This window comes from Microtus oregoni, unplaced genomic scaffold (genome assembly GCF_018167655.1).
Source record: "Microtus oregoni isolate MIOR12 unplaced genomic scaffold, Mior012 000000F_ref0000247, whole genome shotgun sequence".
Classification (NCBI taxonomy): Eukaryota; Metazoa; Chordata; class Mammalia; order Rodentia; family Cricetidae; genus Microtus; species Microtus oregoni.
The window spans coordinates 73,758,105-73,780,887 of NW_024543059.1; the positions used below are offsets into that span (position 1 = coordinate 73,758,105).

Below are 22,783 nucleotides of genomic sequence, written 5' to 3' on the forward strand. Positions count from 1 at the left end.
GAGGGTTGAGTAGAGTCTAGACTGAGTCTGTGTGTGTGGTGGGGGATGGAGAAAAGGGGTGGATCTGAGATTCAGGAGTTGTAGCATCAAAGCACAGTGACAGGACAAGCCATTGTTCCACATAAATTAGCAGAATGGGTGGGCTATGAGAAGTGGGCATGTCCAAAGTGGCTGAAGTTTCCATCTCATTTGCCTGGGTGGAGGGAAAAGTGGCTTCATTTCCTAGGATTTGCGAGTCTGGAAGAAAAGCAGGGGTGAAGGTGAATAGAATGAGCGCTTGTTGGTCAGGAAGCCAGCATGGAGTTAGGAAGAGCTGACTCACTCTCTCAGTCTGCATCCTGGAAATGAAGGAGCACTTCCAGGGAGAACAACCGGAAAAAGAGGGAGATCGGAGCCTGAGGGTGGACAATTAGTGAGCAGGTGGAGGAGGAAGACCTAGCAGAGGGCACAGAGAGAGCATGGGGACTCAGCGTGTTGAAAAGGGCAACAGCAAGAAAGGAGTACCGGAAGGGCTTTGGCTTTTCAAATCGCCCTTGCCTTCTGCAGGCTTCCAGTTCAGGGCCACGTGGTGCATCGGTGCCTCGTGCAGGCTTCCAGTTAGGAATAACGTGGTGCATCGGTGCCTTGTGTAGGCTTTTAGTCACATGGTGGATGGGTATGCTGTGAAATTACGCACTACACTCTGATGTGGTGATGGTGTCAGGGGGAGGGGAAGGAGGAACAGGTAACCTAGTGTGAAACTTACATCATCCAGATAGGGAATTCAAGAACAAAGTGACTTTGGAGTGGAAGCTGAGTTTGGAAGCATTATTATATGACCCCGAAAGCATTTGTTTAAAAAAAAAAAATATCACCACACTACGGTGTGGTAAGAAAAGTAGTCAACTGTTTTGTCGACTGTTTCTAAATAAAAGAAAATAGGACAACGTTCTCAGGAATATCATTAAAACTTTATAACAATACAATTTATTATCACTGTTTGGGTTAATACTGTAATAATTACACACTTTTTACATTATGAAAATAAGTCATAAATAGTGTAAAAATAATTCCGAAGATCAACTTCTCACAAACTAGGAACCCTGAAAACAAGTTTTAAAAGTAAATTAAAAACAAATTAGAAAATGAACCCCAAAGCAATTCTCTCCAAATTGCAAATCAGAGCCTTCACAGGCCATTGAGTCAGTAATGACAGCGGGAAAAATTACAATTGAAATGAGAAATCAAATGGGAAAAATTCAATCTTTTAAATATTTACACTACCAAGACAATCAGGTTTGCACCATATATACAGTGAAAAGATACAACACATTATTAGAATAACCGAGAACATGAGACTGGCCCATGAAACATTAAAAAAACAAACCTACAAGGCAACACTTGTCATCTTACAAATACTTGTCATTTTTTTCCATTTCCCTCTTACTTTGCATTTATGTGAGTTTTTGGCAATATAAAAATAGCTGCACATAGAGATGAACTTTAAAATGTAAAAAATACAAATAAAAAATATAATATTTCCAAAAGATAAATCAGATACATACATCTTTTTTAAAATGTCCACCTTAATGAAACATTTACAACACAATGAAGAACTCCACCCAAACACCAACAACATGTGTGATATTCTTCAGGAACCCGACTCATGAATAGTTCTGAGATATGTCAGAATATCCACTTATTTTGAGAAATGTTGGCATTTTCTTTGTTGTCAAGAAGTCAAGCATAACGCAGTCCATCCTCGTCTCCAAAAGTCTGCCAATAAGCGGAGTAGGCAGCTTACACATGTAAATGCATTTTAGTGGAAAAAGAAGCCATTAAAATGTTTGTTATTATAGAAGTAACCAAAACCCTAAATAATTTCACCAGCAACGTAAGTTAGAGGAGTGCCTCTGGGCGAGAAGATGCATTAAGAGAACAGAAGTAGGGACAGACAGCCTTTACATCCGAACACAGGTTGGCGGAATTTTAACTGGTCAGACCTCTCAACCCCCGGGATCACAGCTGGCCATTTTTAGTATTTTTGGAATGATAAGGCACCAGGAAGCCTTATAAAATAGTAGGACTTTTTGTTATTATTATAAAAATCATTAAATTCTATGTTTTGGTAGGCATTAAACATTAAAATAATCCGAATATCATCAAGAAAGGAAGAAAATCAAAGTTTCTGATGTCAGCATCCAAGTTTCCCACCACCACTTATGAGAAGATGCTGAACTCTCAGACAAATATAGTGGGAGGGGGCTTAAAGTGTTATTTTGTTATGTTAAAGAATACTTGGCAATTAGGCACATTTCCTAAGTGACAAAAATACTAAGGACAATTTCCCCAAAAATACAGAATGGTGATCTGACCATTTTTTTTTAAGATAGCAGATATACACACAAAGTACACACATGCATACTGCCCATGAACACATCAGATACTCAGAGTATAAGGCTAAAGCCAAGAACTTTCTATTGGTAGGAGTGAGAGACATTCCAATATTCTCCATAAAATAACAGGTAAAGGAAAAACCCTCCAAAGCTACATTTGATAATGGGAAAGGAAAGATGGGAGGGATTCAGGCATACTTAGGTACCCTACGTGTCGCGTGCAGACTTCTCTAGCACTGGCTGCGTCAGGCAAGCTTACAGTGTGTAAGCTGGAAGGTGAGGGAACTCAAAAAAAGAAAAAGGTAAATGAAAACTGATAAAGGCATATGGTATATATGATGAACACAGGATAAGGGGCACCACAGAAGGCTGTTTTACATGAGGAAAGGCTGGTCATTGAAGTACATTACAACAGATTCATGAACTTCAAAAATAAAGCCACACAATAACAGCTTAGGAATGCCATTAAACAGAAATAAAATCGCCAGCAGTAGAGGTCGACTATCCATTGAGAAAAAAAGGAAGGGTATTTCCCAGCAGCAACCGAGGCTAATGGAAAACGGTGGAGAGAGGCAACGTGACAGTGGGAGTAAAACCTGACCTTGACATGTCTCCAGTGAGTGTCCCATACCCTTTTTCTTCATTTCCCTAAAAAAGTCTTTATGAAAAAGAATGCAATCTATAAACATATGTATCAACACAATAATCCATTATTGATTCCTTTGGAAATTACTCGGTTAGATGACAAAATGGATGAGTAAATATGTTTCCATAGTCCAAAGCTCAAGGTTAACTCATGGCGGGTAACCTAGCAATCCACTGAGCATAGAGAACTACCATCATCCTGTTGTTTGTTCCAAGGAAGTACAGAAATAGAAGTTTACACGTTCCTTCAAATGTGCCTTACAAGGAAAACCCCAGTACACACACACGCTGTGCAGTATTTTTCTACAGGGGTGTGTCCAATACTTTAAAGAAACTAGTTCAATATTACAACCATCGTTAGAATCTCTAAATGTGAAATAATGATCCCTCTCAATACCTCTTTCTAGTGGAGAAACAGAAAGGAAGATAGGAGGGAGTATAGTCACCAGACTGTCCTCAAGATCCTATATACAGTTATTTTGTTTTTTGTTTCTGAAGATAATGTGTCATCTTGGGCTCATTTCTGTGACCCAAATGATTTAAGACGAATTGTTTCATTTATTGTGAAATACCTTACCCTAAACATATCATACAAGAAATTGTTAGAAACACTCTTCACTTAAAAAAAAAATGCTGAATTGGCTTAGGAGTGCGGAATGTTATTAGAAGTATTACTAGATAGTCTGATCTAACATTTAAATTCTAACCTCAGAAATGACAAAGAAAAAAGATGACATCATTTTGTATGACTGAGCATTTGGTTACACAATATGAAAGACATCTTAAGATCTATTTTGAAATTGTATCTTCACTGTTGTAAGCCTAAGTGTGAACTAATTTCCCTTCTGGTGGTGAAAATCTAAACACTGAGCTCAAAATGTTCCCAGAAAAATGACATTCAATCACCAAGGGAAATGAAATTCTCTAAGGAGCTGCTAGGACCACTGCTCCCACGGATGGTGCTTCTCCAGACCACCCTTCCACTTAGAATAAGTCATTTCAAAACATGCCACAAACTCAGCAAGGAATTGCCCAGTCTAAGTCTGCATTGGTATGTTTTGAGCAAGTCAGTAAAAAAAAGACCTTTTCTGGCAACTATATTCCAGGGCTTTCTGAGATCTCAGATTTGGTCTGTGGATAAGACAAACACTTAGAAATGTAAAAACAAAACTCGAGAAATAAACTTCAATATAGAAAAAAAAAACCTAGAAGAAGCAAGTTCATGCTATCAAATGTGATAAAATCTTGACTTTCACGTTGATAACAAATTTGTCAACGTCAATCAAAAAGTAGTAAAAAATGCTTGTCATACTTTATAATGAATTAAGTAAAAAAAATGAAGCCTTATAATCTCTTCAATTATCTTAAAACAAGGAGATGGTAAGGTTATTTTTACTATTGGATTCAAATCATTACATGATTTGAAAACTTTTCTTAAAAATAACGTTTAAAAACCTGTGAGGCCCAAAGTGAAGCAAATAGTTTCTGTTCCTAAGAAAACAAAAAGTATGAGAAAGAATGGAAACTACAGTTTGTTTCTGGAACTTGTAAAAAAAAAAAAACCGATTGGTGTGTGTCAACCCCAGAAGGAAGGGAGAGACGGACACTTTCCGGCTACCTTTGGTAGAGCCAGCACTAAGGATTCCCTGGCATTTGAAGCACATCTTATTCTGTCCTTCTCAGGACACGGTGTCTTCAGCACCCTGAGCTCTGATGGCAAGTCTGCACCTTTCCATCTGCATGAACAGGGGCTTCCATTCCAAGGCTCCGCTGTCTCGGAAACACAGCTGCATTACCTCTGACTTTTTCCCAAAGCACCGAGATCAACACCCCTGGGACGTCAGTTCATCTAGAAAAACAATTCCTGCCTCTCTGGATTTCCGTGGTTATAAATCTCCTTCCAACTCAGTCACACGAGAGACAGTGCAGGATGCCGAACCGGGTCCTCTTCCGACGTCTTCACTGCCAAGCGCAGCCCAAGGAAAACAAGTGGCAGAAACCCACTCAACCCTTCGGTTTTCAACCAAGGCGGTCACAGGAGCCTGCATTATTAGGATCTGTGGATCTGCAGTCGGGACTGCAGCTCCCTCAAAATATAAGACCAACTGTGTGTGTGTTCTCCAGCAACTTATCTCTTTTTGGCAATGAGCCACGGTGTAACCCCCTTGAGATGACAAAAGGAACAAAGGCTCAGCTGTAGTCAGAGAACTTGTGAGGTGGCATGCAAGCATCTGCATTTGCACAAGCAGGGTTGGCACAGGGTCATGCTGGTTTTAGAAGGTTTCAGCAGGTGGGGTGGGGGCGAATGGGTGTTCCTAGGGAATGTGTGCTACATGTTCATAGCTTTGAGTCCGTATTTGGTCACGATTTCATGTAAACTATTTCATGGCACTTTCTGTCCATGCAGTCAACAAGCTCCAAATAGGAAACGAGCGAGGGCAATCATTCTTTGTCACTGATGTCCCTATAAATACGTATGTTCACGTAAAATAGAGACACCGAGTTATATTTCCTGTGGCCTCCTCACTTCCGTACACTGCCTAGTTTCAGATGTGAGAAGAGATGGGCGCCTGTACTACTGTGAACAGGGAGAAACAGTGCGGGGGGAGCAGATCCCACACTTGCAAAAATCTGCAAGTCACAGTTTTTCAACTATAAATATAACAGGTGGACCATTATATACACAACTTCATGCTTGGAAGGTTAGATCCATCACTGCAGAAAAACAGACAACAAACAGACACACGTGGAGTTAGTGGTAACTTTGATAAAAATTCCAAATTAACATTTATTTTGCAAACACTGGAAGAACCCTGTAGTCTTTTCTTTAGGTCAGCAAGCCAATTTGATCGTCTGATGTTTCCCAATTCATGCTATTTAAAACTCCAGTTTACCATGGTTCTCATCTTAGCTCCACCTCCCATTTTTCCATGGCCAACCAAGAACTTTATGAGAAGTGATTGTATTAGTCACTGTGCTGGGAAAGCAGAAAACTGGGATTTTTTTCTTTGTTTTGTTTTTTCGAGACAGGGTTTCTCTGTGGTTTTGGTTCCTGTCCTAGAACTAGCTCTTGTAGACCAGGCTGGCCTTGAACTCCCAGAGATCCGCCTGCCTCTGCCTCCCTGAGTGCTGGTGCTGGAATTAAAGGCATGCACCACCACCGCCCGGCTGAAAACTGTGATTTTTATTAAAGGTATGCTTCCATTACTGCACACAATGTCTCCAGGCATGGTAACATAACCTAATAATGGCCAAAGGGTCTAAGTTCAAAGGCATATTAACCTACAGCTTCCTGCATAGAGCGCATGTGCATTTCCTAGTCATGGTCCCTTTGTCCTATAACTAGCCTTGCCCTGAAAGGCACCTGACAAGACAAACCTGCCTGCTATCAGTTCCACCGTGACCAAAAAACAAAACAAAACAAAATTCCCCAGAATCTTTGGTTCCTCATTTAGAAGGTCTTTCCAGAACCGCCATCAACTCAGACTAAGAAGCCTTTTCACAGGGCTATTAGCTTACAGAGCAGATCTTAGAGACTTCTTTAGGATTTTGTTTCATTTTGCTTTTTTTTGGGGGGGGGGGGGGCGGACAGGGTTTCACTGTATAGTTCAGGTTGGCCTTGAACTCACAGCGCTCTGCCTGCCTTCTGGGAGCTGGGACTAAAGGCATGTGCCACCATGTCTGGCGCTTCCTTTAGTTTTACTCAAAGAAAAAATCAATGAGAAAAGTACAGTGCAGAGGGGAGTGGGGTGATGGCTGCCTTCTGGCCCGCCCTCCACAGGTGAGTCGTCCAGATTCCCCTTTCAATGAGTGCATTAATAACATCCTAACGGCGTAAGAATGAACCTGTCATTATCGGATCACGGAGGATCTATATGTAGTTGCTGGTTGATGGGGAGACGTTGTCTTAAACAGTCTAAGCACTGTTAAGGTGCCCGTCCTCCTATGAACAATCCTCTAAGTGACCTAATGAAATTCATTAGACCATCAAAATAGCAGGGGGACTAGTTGGAAAGGAAATCAATGGGGGGAGGGGAGAGACAGGAGAAGGTAACGGGTGGGCGAATATGACCAAAATATACTAGATACATGTATGAAAACGCCATAATGGATTCATTATGTGTAATTAGTATATGCTAATAAGACACTAAAATGCCACAAACATGTTTATACTGGATAGCCCAAATAAAACAGGACTAGCCAAAGGCCACCTACATGCTTTATTTAGAACATATAAATAAAAAATTACTTGACTATTTGAGATATCTAAATTGTCTATCGAAGAAATCTGAGAAATTTTCCTTTTTCTGATTATTTCATTGCTATTCGGAGAGGGGAGATGTTGATGGAGTTTGTATGTGCTGTGTGGAGGTTCTAAGCAATACCAAAGTTTTATAATTGGGTTATTTTTCTTTGCAGGAGAGGTCAGATTCATGAGATTCTCAATCTTATGTAGAATATAGTACCTATTTAATAGAAAGCTGAATATTCCTATGGACAATTCCGGTTCAGTCACAGTATTTGTGTTACTACTGGGTTTTCATTTCAGGGGCTAACGAGATGAAAAAAGCCTCTCGCTTGTTGCTCTTACATCTATCTCTTTATGAAAAAGAAAATGATTTAGAATTGTCTCAGACCACAGTGACTCCAAGTTTTAAGTGGTGCCCAGTGTAGGGGAAATGAACTGTTGGCATCTCTGGGTGCAGTGTGCTAATGACCAGCTTAAAAAAAATCATCTTAGTGAATTACAGCGGAGAGGATAGAGAGCAAATGGCCATCCCTGCATAGGATGGCGTTACAATGTCTGTGCACAGCACATCCCTGCATAGGATGGCGTTACAATGTCTGTGCACAGCACATCCCTGCATAGGATGGCGTTACAATGTCTGTCTGTGCACGGCAGGTAAGCCGGCAGGAGGCTAAGGAAGGCGTTGATGAGGGGGTCTCTATCCAGAGACCCTCTTGACCTCAGATGCAACCGAGTTAATTATCTGATAGGCTCAAAGGAGAGCTAGGGAAGCTAATAAATAAAAGACGCTGCCATGAGAGGAGGCGTTTTTGTCCCCAGCTAAGTGTGTGAAGTTAGTTGAGAAAGCAAATCACAGAAGATTTCCTGATGGTTGAGTTGCTGACTTGAGAGGCAACCAAGATCCCATTGTCTCCTCATGTTTCCACACGCTGGCTTACACGGTTTGTTCTAATTTTCCAAATGACGTGTGGTTGGCTACAATTACTGGATAAGCTACAAAGTATTGGAGATAAAATTTCAGAGCCATCGAAGCACCCTGGATGCTTCCCTTATCACATTGCTCTTTCTAGGCATTTCTTTGTCCTCCAGTAACCTACACACTGAGGTCACAGCATCACTATGTAAAACGTCTTCACTCCCGGGGCAGTGCAGAATGCACAGAGTTCCCGTCTGTCTGCTTGAAATGCTACCGCTACTGCCTGATGTTTCTCCTTCCTAGCCTTGCTACCTACCAGCTTGCTGCTCTTGGAAGTTTCTTCATGTTTCCAAATTTCTATTACTCATACGTAGGCTACTATATGGATTAATTGACACAATAGGGCATGGCATATAGCCTTTGTGCACAGAAGGTTCTCTGGGTTGAGCCATTTGTACTGAATACATTCACAGTGATGATGGGCAGTCATGTGATGAAGATGAAACAAACCAATATAAAGGATGCCAGCATAGACTTAAGCAGACACTACTAAACAAATCGAGACATCACTGAGAAGTGTTTATATTTTCTGCTTTCCCAGTTGTGTGACTGCTATGCACAGGGTTCGACCATATATCTGCATATTTGTCAGTGCAACAGATACAGGGAAAAATCACAATTAAAATAATTTTTAAACAATAGGAGGAAAGAGTTCATTGGCAGAGAGCCAAACAATCTTATCAGATACATGGCACCTTTCCATCACAAACAATGACCTTGAGGTTCCAGATCATATTTGCCAAGATTATAGTTGGTTTTTGCCCACGGGTTTGGGTGGAAATCAGTTTAAACACATTCATCAAAAAATTGGCCAGAGCTGGCATATTTGCTTTGAAATACCTGGTTTTCAATAAGGTCAAATGTAAAAGGTCTGTTCTGCAATGGAAAGGGCCTGGTCAAGATTAGGGTTTCTTTCTAGAAAAAAAAACTTTTAAGGCCTACCTACCTTTTGCCAGCAGCCAGGCATGGGTAATCCATCAGGTCCCTGGATTTGAAGGGAAGAAAAAGAATTCCTTAGGTTCTTATAAGTAATCAGATATGTAAGTCGACATGCCAAGAGACTTCAAAAATTGTTTCTATCAGGTGGCTTCAGTCATAGGCATCTTACACTAAGCAGTGGCTTGTGATGTTTAATTAAAATGAACGTAATTCAAATGCTTTCCAGACTGAGCACACCTCTAGAAAAGACGTGAGTACAGAAAGGGCAGTGTCTAATTCTGAAGACAGAATGTACAAAGCGTAGTTGTCTCATGTGTTGCTCACAGGCAGAGCTGTAGATAACACATCTGCACAGTGCATGGCACCTCTTAGTGCCCTCAAAACATCTCACAGTCATCGTTGCCAGAGTTTCATTTCCTTGGGGTCACTATGGACTATGGTTTGTGGCATTGGCAATCAATGGCAAAGCATTTCTAGCTGAAGTTTATAGCTCTCCGTATGCCAGTGGATATTATAAAATATACTCATTTGAAACCCGGCAGTCTGTCTGCATATTAAAGTACATGCCATCCATTGTGTTTGCCAGCGCTTCTGTTGAGCTTTTCAGAAGCTGGTGAACATTCCGAATGAAGGTTTCTAAATACTGCAGAATGCATTTTAAGGTGGAAGCATCTTCAGATCCACATGAGACGGGAGGCTGTGTCATGTCGAAGGCATGCATTTCCCTCCGATGAAGGGGCTTATAAAATGTGGCTTATCAACACAAGCAAACAAAAGGCAGAGTTCTCCATATTAACACGTTCTAACTATCACAGTCGACTGAATAATATTTTTTCTATACACACAATCTCTTAAAAGACTCACAAAATATACATTTCCCTTTAACGAATCATGCTTATAACTGAAGAACTATGTGAGGTCATGCAGACCAAGTGGAACACGACGATAAAAAGCTTTCGTTTTACTCCTCAAAATATAATTACGCTACCCTTTTTATTGTAACAAAATAATCTAGCTTTGTAACATATTTGGGAGAAATTGGTGATGCCAGATTGGTACAAGGAAAAGGATCAGCCAGTAGAATTTTAGATTTTAGTATAAGGAGGATTTTGAGCTCATGCCAATGAAGGAGGGAATTCTGTCTACTTCGGGAAAGTGAGTTTTACAGGGAGAGACCATTACGTCGAAAAGGTTATGTGATAGAGAAGAGGGTTTGGGCTGCAGTCAATGATCATCTTTAGATATGCAGGGCAGTTGCTTTCTTTTCTATGGTCTCGTAATAATGTTGCTTCGGATTGGTTAACTTCTGACCACAGAAGCTTCGTTATGTAGGTTTGGCCTCGTTTATGGCCCTGATAAAACTGTAATGGGAGAGACAAAAACATCTTTATTTCTTTCAGAGGAAAGGAAAAAGTTAAGTAGGGTAATCATCCAAACTTCTGGCCTACCAGTGCCTTTGCATCATGTATTTTTGTCTAACTCATAAATAATCTCTGAATATTTATTGGATAAGTTAATATTCCAAAGAACATGGAGATGGACACGTCAGTAATGAGAACAATGTTAGAAGATTAATTTACATTTGTTGATAACACATGCTTGCTCTCTCCCCTCTGCAGAGCCCAGGGAGGAGTCCGCTCATGCACATGCATGTAGTATGTTTATCATGTAAAGTTTACTCCAGAAAGAAGCACTTTACACTGATACAGACGAATACATAGTAAATAAAGGAATGGCATGCAGGATGGTAGGAAAGAGAAATACTGTACCAATTGGCAAGGGGCATCCAGCCCATCCAGGCCAGGCTGGCCTGGCTCCCCCTTTTCCCCCTTAACGCCACGGAATCCCTGTTTGTAAAGATTAACTCATAACGTTACTAATCCAAGAAGTCACTGAAGGCAAACATCTGCTAAAAGAAACAACTAGAAGAAAAAGTCGGGAGAGGAACAATTTAGAAGGGACATAACATGCAGAGACGGTTCTCATCATCATGACGAGGCCTTGTCAGGAGACCATAGCCTCCTCTGTGGAAGGGCATGCAATGGCATTGGCCCTTCTTCACATCCTATAGTCAGGCTCCAGCCTGTATGAGAGTTTAGAGACAGAGCAGCGAGAATGGCTGGCAAATAAGATGTGAGGCACATCTGTGTATCCTGAGCATCCGTCTGCAGGTCCATGTTCAATGGCCCTCCTGGGAAGCTGCTGTTACTGGTCCCTCTGGCTTGTTCCTCTCCCATTTCACCCCTCACAAAAAACATCTGGAGACAGTTGCACGAGTTAGACATACCAACGGGCAGGGTGCATCTAATCCAGGAGCGCCCTGTTCTCCTTTCTCCCCTTTAGGCCCCTTTTTGCCTTTCTTTCCCTTTTCCCCCTGTGAATACAAGGGTTTAAATAGAAGACAGATTTTATTTGGGTGGGGTGTAGAATAAAAATGATTCAAAATATGGTTTAGCTAAGGATAGTCTGGAAGGGCATTTACCATTGTTTTCTGACGTAGAGAAGAGTGATACTATAAAAAACCTGGCATGGTGACAGTGGATTCTGGCAACAGAATGGATCTATCTATCTATCTATCTATCTATCTATCTATCTATCTATCTATCTATCTATCTATCTATCTCAACAAGAAGAAGGAGACCAAAAGGGCTGATGCATCAGAAAGGCAGATCAGTGCTGAATTTGAAAAAAATGGAATTTATGCCTTGGCAATGCTGAAGCATGCATGGGCAGCCATAAATATGGCAATTCTGTTGAACTTGTCCGTATTGGGTTTTATGGTCTAAGTTGAGGATGACTGACCTCAAGAGGGCACCATATCTCATTGCAGATGGTTGTGAGCCACCATGGGGTTGTTGGGAATTGAACTCAGGACCTTTGGAAGAGCAGGTAGTGCTCTTAACTGTTGAGTCATCTCTCCAGTCCCAGATCAGTGCTGACCACCACAATGTTGGAGTCAAGTGTGAATTAGGGATTTGTGCTGTGGATGGCAAGTATCAATGGTACAAAGCCAGTCAGTAGCAGGTGGAGTGGGGTGGTGGGTAATGGATAATGGATACTCCACCCAACTGTGAGTCCCTTTCAAACTTGCTACTTTCCCTACTTGTTAACACGTGTTGTCTGCACAGACTCAGAGGGAGAGGCAATGTCTTCTGTCTCTCCCAGGGATGTTCAATCAAACCCTATTTTACAGCTCTCAGTAATACCAGAACATTTTCTGGGATTAAAATGGGCTTTCATGGGGCTTCACTTTTTTCTTCCTAGCAAACATAAAAGTGAATACTCGACTAATTGAAAGTTTTGGGTGCTAATCCTCGACATCAGTGCCGACTGGAGAAACCGACATCTATAGACCTAGGTGGTCTTCTCCCATCTCTTGTAGACCCCGTGTCAGTGTTCACAGTGGTAAATGAGTTTCCAGCTCACAGTTCTGCAGATAGGAAAAGCAGTCTGGGCTCATTAAGATGAGGTAGGCAGGATAATTATACAGTGGGAATGTAGCTGTGGGAATTAGTATTTGGGAATCAAGGTCAAGGTTGTGGGGTGTCTGCACAGATCATAGGGATGGAGGAATTGAAAGGAGGCAAAAGGAGGGGAAGGAAGGAATGCACCCCAGCTGTTTTACATTAACGTATACATCTGCAAACACATAGACAGGGAGTTGGCGCGGTGCAGAATGCAGAAGATGATACGTAGATACATACTTAAATGAGAACATTCGCTCTACAGCCTGGATGGCAGTTACAATAAAACCGAACAGTCTTTGAAGCAAGCGGCATGAATATTCAAAGAGAAAAGACAGAACAACCCACACCACAGACATGTATGAGACACCCATTCAAATTAGAACACTCATTGTGACAGCGTGAGCTGAAGCGAAGCTCCTCCTTGTTCCTCTCCCGTGTGCCAAAAACATTGCAGCAGAAGGCTCGAAATCGAAACCACGTGGGCTTCTTGAATACAGGGGAACGAAATTCTGTGTGGTTTAGCTGTGCACGACGGAAGACAAAGATGTGACAGGAAAAGGTGAAGAAAAAGCAGGTATGGAAGAAATGGGTGATGCCTTCAGAAGCCCTCATTCATGGAGACTCTACCTCCCACACCAAGTTGCTTCCAAACCACGACATAAACTGAAACTTTTTGGGTGTGCTCTGCCCTCTATGGAGCCATGGACCCATCTTTGAGTAGGTCTAACTGAGGCCAGGCATGTTGTTTAAGTGGAATTCATGATTTGATTGTCAAATGGGTTTAAGATTAACTACTCAAATTCCGTGATAGGCAATGTTATATTTGTTGTTAAAATTTTAGTAAACAGCAAGCTTTATGAAAAAGAGACATTGGAATAATACAATGTCAGTGTTAATAACCAGCATCACATGATGAAATAGTGTATCTATGTACCACGAAGTTACCTATCTCTCACTGTGTGTATGAGCAGTTAAAATGTGATAATTATTGTCAATTTTTACTTCTTAAAGAAAAAGATAACACAAAGTGCTTAATATTCAGAATCTGATTTTCCTGAATACAAATCTTCTAAGCATGGAAATATTTTCATATGGGCGATTATGCATTTTTCCGAGGATGGGATTGTGACTTTTTGCTTTTATAAGCCACACTGATGGGAATTTCTCTTCTTGTGTGCATACACTCCTTCGTCCCTTCATTGCAGGGCCGGGGAATGAAATCAGGGCCCTGCACGTGATAGATAAGGTCTCTACCATTGAGCCAATACTGGTGATTTCTAACTTCTTTAAAGAGCATAAAATTTCGTACTACCTACTAGGTAAGTATAAGGTAAGCGAACAAACATAGCCTCTAAGACAATGTGCCTGTGTCCAATGGTCCCGCACAAAACTGATCTCAAATCACATAAAGCTGGTAGCTGGGATTTACAATGTGAAAAAAAAAAAAGAGAACGTTTTAGGGCATACTTCTCCTTGTTTGTGAAGTGGGGAGGTGATAGCACCCACCGTAGGATGGCGGTGTGAAGATGTCAAGGGTTATCATGTAGAAAGCCCTTGGGGAAAGGAATGCACACATGCTTCACATATGTGATGCTGTTGATGGCGGTGCTTTGGGTTGACCACTGTGTGGACTCTTATCATTGAGAAAGTGAGAAGCTGAGTAACTTAACTCTTTTTTTCCCCTAAGACGGTTTTTCTGTAGATTTGGACCCTGTCCTGGAACTAGCTCTTGTAGACCAAGCTGGCCTCAAATTCACAGAGATCTGCCTGCCTCTGCCTCCTGAGTACTGGGATTAAGGGCGTGTGCCACCACTGCCCAGCTGAATGACTTAACTCTTAAAACATATGCAGCAGGCTGCAAGCCCTTTCTTTGGCATACCAGAGTTTCACTGTTCAAGAGAGTTTACTGGGTTTGAAAAAACAATGCATTGCCAAGTATATCAAGGCATGAATTAATCAAAGGAGGAGATCTGGTTTAAACTGGAATCGTCAGGTACATAGTCAAACACTTTAAGGTTTTCATTATTGAGTTTTTGTTGCCATTCATTTCATCCAATATAAAAACTTATCTGATTTACTACTAGATTAAAAACTATAGCAAACCAGAGAGAGGGAGGGAGGGAGGGGGAGAGAGAGAGAGAGAGAGAAAGAGAGAGAGAGAGAGAGAGAGAGAGAGAAAGAGAGAGAGAGAGAGAGAGAGAGAGAGAGAGAGAGAGAGAGAAGATCAGATGGAACAGAACTAAAGAGAAATGGAGAAAATGATGTTTAAAATTTAAAATCCAAACTTTTCTTTAGTTTATAAAATCATGTTGTTTGATATCGGCCCCGTTAACCTATGGAGTTGACTGATGGTCCCAAGAGATCTTTAATACCAACCCATAAAATAACCAATGTCTTCACTCAAAAGCCTACAACTATTGGCTTTACAGCTAACAGAGTAGCTTCTGCATAGCAGGCATAATGTGGTCTCTCAGTCACAATGCTTGCCTTCTACCTCTGAATTAAAAAAAATCAAAACATCCCATGCAGCAGTCTCTCTCCTAGGAATATCATGTATATAAATGAGATACTGGTCTGCAGATGAGATGGGCTTTGCCAAAATATCACTGAGGTTTGCGTGATGTGATTTTACTTTTGTGAAAAAATATTCAATTCCCCTAGACATTACATTAAAAAAATTGGGGTCAGGCAGTTGAAAGACGGTAGCTTTGATATCCAGGGGTCAGAATCTTCCTCCTATGCTGGATGTGCCCTCATTTCTAGCCGGGTAGCCTTCTTTAGTCCTCTTTGAAGACCCGATTTCTTAGATCAGCCATCTGTATGTTTTTGGAACACAGGACTGAGACAAGAAAGGTGTTCGATGGGATCACACAGGTTCAGCAGCAGAGCAGACAGTGCTAGCAGAAACACCCAAGGTGCATGCTGGGAGAAGTCACCTTTTCTCCCTTTTCTCCCAGGTCACCCTTCTCGCCTCGAGGACCAGGGAAGCCCTAGGGGGTGAAAAGCAAACTCAAGTTAGCCATTGGTGTGACCGTGGCAAGATCATATCAAAATTATCACCGCTGCTGCTGCCACCACAGTTCATTGGTCTGCACTCAGATAGAAGAAAGAACATGTCAATCTTTAGACTTACAAAGAACAGTAGCACTTAGAAACAGTACTTTCTACCATCTCAATGAGCTATGCAAGTAGGGTCCTTGGTTTTTTTCTTCTCCCAACAATGCAGGAGAAAGAACACAGGAATGCTAATTTGGATCCTGGCACATTTACTGACTTGTGTGGGTTTGGGCAAGTCATTTACCTCTGCCCTTTAGTCCCTTGACTATAAAATGAGGTTCATGACTACCACACAGCTGTGGTGGATGTTAAATGATGGTGGATGCAAAGTGCCAGAATGATGCCTGCACATAGCAGGTGCTCAATAAACGGCAGCTACTGCAACTTCGTTACTCACACGGTACAACCAGCAGCGACTGTTCCTAGGGGCATTTGCTTTAGACAGTCTGTATTGTTACACAATCTTTTGGCATAAGAGAAAATGCACGTAGAGACTTAATGGCAAAAGAAAAAAGAACACTGCATAATAACAGCTTTGACAAAACGCCATTCCCCAAGGGCAGCACATGAGAGGCAGACTGACTTGATATATGGTTATTTTTTCCATAACTGGGTCATACTGATGCTGAGCATCCTTAATTTAGGAAAGGATTTTGAGGTACCACTAACCAGGGTCAGGCTACTAATTTTATTTTAATTATTTTTCCTTTGTTTATGTTGTGCAAATACTAGTATATTTTATATTGCTATTTATGTGCACAGTAATTATATATATGGTGTGCGTGTGTGTGTGTGTATACACGTGTGTACGTGCATAACACATGCACAAACAAAATATTCTGTATTCTTCGTGTTCCCTGATGATGGAGACCATTGAATGTATCTCTTATAATTGGAGGATGTTTGCTGTGTAGATTACTTACATCAAGACCAGGCTCTCCATTTTTACCCTGCCAAAGAACCATAATAGCTACATTAGTGTTCCTGCGTTTCATCAGTAGGTTCTTGTTTAAGGCTGCTCTGGGCATGCAACATTAGTGTTAAAAAGACTATGCTAGAATTGTGAAAAAGGCTCCTTGATTAGTCAGATTTCTTTAAAAAAATCAAGTGAGGGGACTGTTAGTTGAAGTTATGGGGCATGAGGGATTTAAATTCTTTACTGGGTTAAACAAGTAATTTTGCTCAAATTCTATGCTTGGTCTGACTTAGCTCATTATTAAGGAAGTGCAAAACAAAACACAACAAAAAATGTTTAGTTGAGTTAAAAAGCACACCAACACTAATGAAAAATGTAAATCAATGTTTCTTTAGTTTGATAACTCAGCTTTTCAATTAATGGAGAACCTAAACACTGTCTATCATTAAATATAGTTTGAATTTGGCTAGACAATCACCTTAAATATAAGGAGTGTGAACATCACAACTTCAGAAGCAGTTTTACAGTGAGCTTTGTAAAAGAGGAATTCCTAAGAGGGTTGGTCTGACTATTTACACAAGAGGGTAACTTCATCCCAGCATGGTGGGAATGCGGGATCAGACTATGCTCAGCCCAAAGTTCCCAACAGCTAAACTCATTCCATTAAGTACACTTTGACATCTATGTCAAAGCCAGCACCTGGTTAAGCCCTGAAATGATTGTGAATGAAGTTTGTTATCTGAGTTCATAAAAAAAATCTGTGGAAAGTACAGGCAGGTTAAAAACCTAAAGGCAATACATGATCCTTTGAGTCCTACCCTCCGCAACTGAATGGAACCACAGTGCAGGTCATTTCTGCAGAAACCTGTGGCCTCAGTTTGCTTCTGCAAGGTTCGGAATTTAGAAGACAGAACATTGCCAACTTTCTATGTTCTGAAGGCCATCTGTCCGCTCAAAGATTTAGACAGATCAGAAACACTGTCATCATGAGTAGCAATTCAATTTGGATCATAATTTCCACTTGTAAGATAATTTTTTGCTAATAGTCTAGGAGAATAGACAAGGAATAAAGGCTGTTCTAAATGAAACTTTCCCATCCAAGTGATGCGAGTGACCCTTCAAGGGAGTGCCAGTTATGGATGCCCACCCAGAAGGCAAGGGAAGGGTGCCATCTGTCCGGCAGGACCTTGTTTTCCTGTTAGTTATCTTTAGCCCCTTGTCTCTGATCTTCGATCATATGACATGATTGGGTGTGTCTGTATGTGCAGGGACCATTTGAGACTGAGGATGACCTAACTGTAGTTCAGAAGTCCCTGTATTGGTGACTGCTCATTGAATTGCCTTTGCTCCTATAAGGAGATTAGTGTGCCCACTAGGACGAGTTAACCATGTCAGTGGCAGGCCACAGGAGCATGCTGATGGTGGCGATCACATGATATGAACTCACAGGCAGCCCATAGGGTCCTCTGGGTCCAGGCTCTCCCACAGCTCCCTTCTCTCCCTAAAATGAAAAAAAAGTTCCAATCACACACAGACCCTTACATCCCCATATAGCTCTCATAGAAACCTGCCATTTAAGTGTTCTAGCAGAATGCCAACGATTCATACTCCTTTAAGATTGTAGTGACAGTCACCCACCATCACAGATTTTACTAGATGACCGTTGACAGGACAGGAGGAAGCCACCACTGCCAGGCACGCTTTAGAATTCTTATGTGTAGAATGCTCTGCTTGGGTTCTTCTGCAATTGGTGGAAAGTATTAATGTTTATTTTAAGCTGCAGGTGCCTATCCCTCACCCGAAATGTTTAGGGGTAGAGCTGACTTTGGATTTGATATTTTGGGGATGAGGCACCACACAAACTACATTCATTTTAGACATGAGTCCTGTACACAGACCCTACACATTTATTTTATACAGTATCTTTTATTGTGCTTGTGTTTCTACTGCAATGTGTCATATGAGGCCAGGAGTAGAATTCCCGTCTGTGTTAGTGCTCTAAGGTTCTGGATTTTAGAGGATTCACAACTTGGCCTGTCTTGCCTTCTTCCCTGTTTAAATGAAAGGTTTCTTAAAAATCAAGTCTCTCTCCTTGGAGAAGCCCTCCTTTGACGACTCTGTCCATTCCCACAGCTTTCCGTCACTTCTGGCCCTTGAACTCTGTGAGGCACACACAGATGTTACCATTATTTTTTGTCTGTGGTTCCAGCTCAGTCATGTTTTAGAATAGTGCTCAGCGCATTAGTAAATATTAGCTGAATAGATTAATCACATTGGGTCAGACATTGTTATATATATCTTCTTTTTTTTTTTTTTGAAAAAAAGAAAGATTGAAAATCCTTTATGCCTTCAGTGAGTGCTTGGTGGGTAGACACATAGTTATCTTTACCTACTCTAAGTGTGTGTTTAATAGGGTTATGGTAAGTGATAATTTAGAATGCCTGTGGAAGAATCAGGGTTATTGGAGGTGCTCTGTGAGTAGAAATAGCTTAATACAGATATAATTTTCATTTTAAGAGTGTTTGTGCTGCTTCCTCCAGATTAAGGTGTGTGTTATCATGCAGCGTGAAAACATCAGGGACAATGGTAATGGTAATGCTTGCATCAGCACCTCTGTAGAAAGTTCTATCGTCTGTCTTTTATTTTGCCATCAGAAAGGCTTAAAGTTTTTTATGTGTGTAGAAGACAGGTCTCCCTGAGAACTCTAGCAGCAGAGGCATGGGATAGGCTTTTCCTTCTCTGTCCTGAAGGTTTCCATGTGAATAGATAGCAGGAATTACTAGCATTTTTCTTTTAAATTCAGGGAGTTGGTGAAGCCACTAACATGGTCAGCAAAAAGACACACAGATTATAGTAAGATCACCAGAGATGGACATCTTTAAGAATCTGAGCTTTCACGGTCAACAAGACAAAACAACAGCCTACAGAATGGGAAAAGATTTTCACTAACCCCACATCAGACAGAGGTCTGATCTCCAAAATATACAAAGAACTCAAGAAATTGGTCATCAAAAGAACAAATAATCCAATAAAAAAAAATGGAGTACAGACCTAAAGAGAACTTTCAACAAAGGACTCTAAAATGGCTGAAAGACACTTAAGGAAATGTTCAACATCCTTAGTCATCAGAGAAATGCAAATTCCATCTTACACCTGTAAGAATGGCTAAGATCAAAAACACTGAGAGGTTCTGGGGTAAAGGGAACACTCTTGCATTGCTGGTGGGATATCAGTATAGCAATTTCTTAAAAAATTAGAAAACAACCTTCCTCAAGACCCAGCAATACCACTTTTTGGGCATATATCCAAGAATGCTCAATCATGCCACAAGGACATGTGCTCAACTATGTTCATAGCAACATTGTTTATCATAGCCAGAACCTGGAAACAACCTACATGCCCCTTGATCAAAGAATGGATAAGGAAAATGTGGTACATTTACACAATGGGGTACTACACAAGAGAAAAAAATAACATCTTGAAATTTGCAGGCAAATGAATGGAGCTAGAAAATATCATTTTGAGTGAGGTAACCCAGACTCAGAAAGACAATTATCATATGTATTCACTCATAGGTGGTTTTTAAACATAAAGCAAAGAAAACCAGCCTATAAACCACAATCCCAGAGAACCTAGAAAACAATGAGGATCCTAAGAGAGACATATATAGATCTAATCTACATGGGAAGTAGAAAAAGACAAGATCTCCTGAGTAAATTGGGAGCATGGGGACCATGGGAGAGGGTTGAAGAGGAAGGGAGAATCAGGGAGGGGAGCAGATAAAAATGTAGAGCTTAATAAAAATCAATAAAAAAAAGAATCTGAGCTTTTCTTACCACTTCGTATTTGCTAATAATGAAACAGCAATGGCACTCAGGGTACTGGCTGTCAAAAAATTAGATTTGAATTTGAATTACACTTTTCATTCTTTCTGGTGGCAAGGCCTCCAGAACTTCAGGAACTGTCTCAATCCTTCTGTGCTTAAGTTATATCAGTCATAAGATGAGATACTGATAAATATTTTATGAAAATTGTCAAGAAGATCAAATGTGACAGTAATACATGACATTATACAGTCTGAAATGACAGATGTCACAGGGCTAGCTGCTATACAATTATAGGTCATATTTTTAGTGGAAAGAGCTTTAAAGTTTGCTAATTTGAAATAGACTTCTTTCTGATAGACTTGGCAGTGTTATTTATGAGTTTTAAAATGGTGTTTGTGTGTGCACACACGGGCATGCATTCCTGGTATTTTGGGGTGGAGTTTAGAGGCAGGTTCACAGAAGTAAGCTAACTGGACGTAGACCAGCTCTAGTCTAAACATTGCCATGGAACTTCCTTCCTACCTCTCCGCCCTGCCTCTACTGAGAACTCTGGTCGCCTCGTTTTTAAAAGGAACACACATGGCTTATGGAAACAAAGTATCAGTCACAGCAGCACTTGGCTTCCGGCTTTCTCTTCTCGACTAGCCTGCCCCTCATAGCAGAGCGCCCTGAGAAGGGGACCCAGTGAGCCAGTGTTGGTCAAGGAGGCTCTGGGACACTCAGCTGGAAGTTCCATTAGGATTATTTCCCTTGTGGGGAGCCCTGTCCTTGGTACAAGTCGCCTTGAGTGACACCTGGACCGACAGCTAGGATTTTGGCTGGGTAGAAGCAAAGCCCACACTCTTCCTATGGCTTTTTGGTTATGTGAAAGACACATTTCTTTCTTGTTCAAGTCACATGGAGTCTTGATCTTTTTCTCGGCACCAAAGCACCAACCCCAGCGGTTGCATCTTGGATACTCTCAGAAATGAAATATTAACTCAAGGATTTGAAAGTATAGTGTTTTTCCCCCCTTGTATTAAGGGGTTCCAAAAGAACCTTTGGCTCTCTCAAACTCAAAACATTACAGGGTTCTAAGGCCAGAGGAAGAATTCAGTATTCAAATCAAAACCACCAGTATGCTCTGGAGGACAGACCCAAAGTGCAAGTGGCTTGGAGGAGAAAGTGTGTCGTTTGATGTAACAGGTCAAAGAGGGATCTAGGAGTGGCTTCAAGGGCCTGTCCTTTACTCACATGAAGAAGTCAGTGGAAGGCAGGGGGCATTGGGAACTGCATACCGAAATGTCAGTCACGTATTGAGAAAGTTTGCATGTGAAATGCTTCGTTTCCTTTAAGCTGGCCGGATTTCATCCAGGCTCTTCAATTTGCATATCAGTATCACGAACTTGTTCTAGAATGCTGGCCTTGCCCATCCTTTCTGCTTTCAAATCGGAAACATCTGCAGGAGCCAGCCTCCAGATGGCACCTCCATTATCGGCGAGACCCACATTATGGTGTGGCTTTCTGCGCGAGGGCACTCGCGGCATACTGACACATGATCCCGTTTGAGGGGACACAGTGTGGCGCTTCACACCGCGTGCACCTGGCTTCAGCTATGCCTTCACGAATTCTTAGAGACTTCATTTGCTCTGCTGGTTCATTCGCCACCAGCGCGGAGATCTGATACCCTTGAGACGTGGCTGAGCTATCGGAAGTAGCAGCTGATTTACCAAACAGCAAACCCTCTTGAGCCCCAGGGCGCTTTGCCAACAGACCGCCTGAGCTTTGCTGCTCCAATTTTAGGATGGACCGAGTTTCTTCATCCAGTGCCTGGAAATGAATCTTTATTGCCAGCAGGGCACTCTTAGCTTTGAAGTATTTTTAATGAAGCTGATTACCGGAAGTTGTTGGTTTGATCTTAGAAATAACAATAGTGGATGCAGATAATATATTCTTAAGGACTCCTCTTTCGAGAACTTTTCTTGGATAAGGACAGTCTTTACTGGGAAACAGCCCATATATTTGTATTGAATTTGGTCTTGTTCTCTGGCTATTTTTTGCACAGATTTCTCTGCAATATACACTCTTCAGATTAATGGAGATAGATGTTTTCTTACTCAGACATAAAGGGGAGGTCTCCATTAACCCCCCTCCCCTCAGAAAACAGGGAACCCCATGGAGGAGGCAGAAAGGGTGTAAGAGTCAGGAGGGATGGAGGACACTAAGAATACAAGGCCCTGTAAGTCAACATGAGCAGAACTCATCTGAAGTCAGAGACTGTGACAGCATGCACAGGCCTGCACAAAGGTCTTTTGCATACACGCATACACACACACACACACACACACACACA

At 41.4% G+C, this 22,783-nt stretch overlaps 1 protein-coding gene across 3 annotated transcripts in view; it reads right to left on the bottom strand.

Annotated features, from left to right (window-relative positions):
* Positions 1 to 934: 934 nt before the first annotated feature.
* Positions 935 to 22,783, bottom strand: part of Col25a1 (collagen type XXV alpha 1 chain) — a 385,869-nt gene continuing 364,020 nt past the window's right edge. For all 3 annotated transcript variants that reach the window (XM_041633950.1, XM_041633896.1, XM_041633829.1), the window contains 5 exons: positions 18,072 to 18,125; positions 15,588 to 15,641; positions 10,954 to 11,031; positions 9,192 to 9,230; positions 935 to 5,735 (listed from right to left, as the gene is read on the bottom strand). In XM_041633950.1, the coding sequence (XP_041489884.1) occupies positions 5,733 to 5,735; positions 9,192 to 9,230; positions 10,954 to 11,031; positions 15,588 to 15,641; positions 18,072 to 18,125 (228 nt within the window). In that variant the 3' untranslated portion in view covers positions 935 to 5,732. The remainder of the gene's footprint in view (positions 5,736 to 9,191; positions 9,231 to 10,953; positions 11,032 to 15,587; positions 15,642 to 18,071; positions 18,126 to 22,783) is intronic.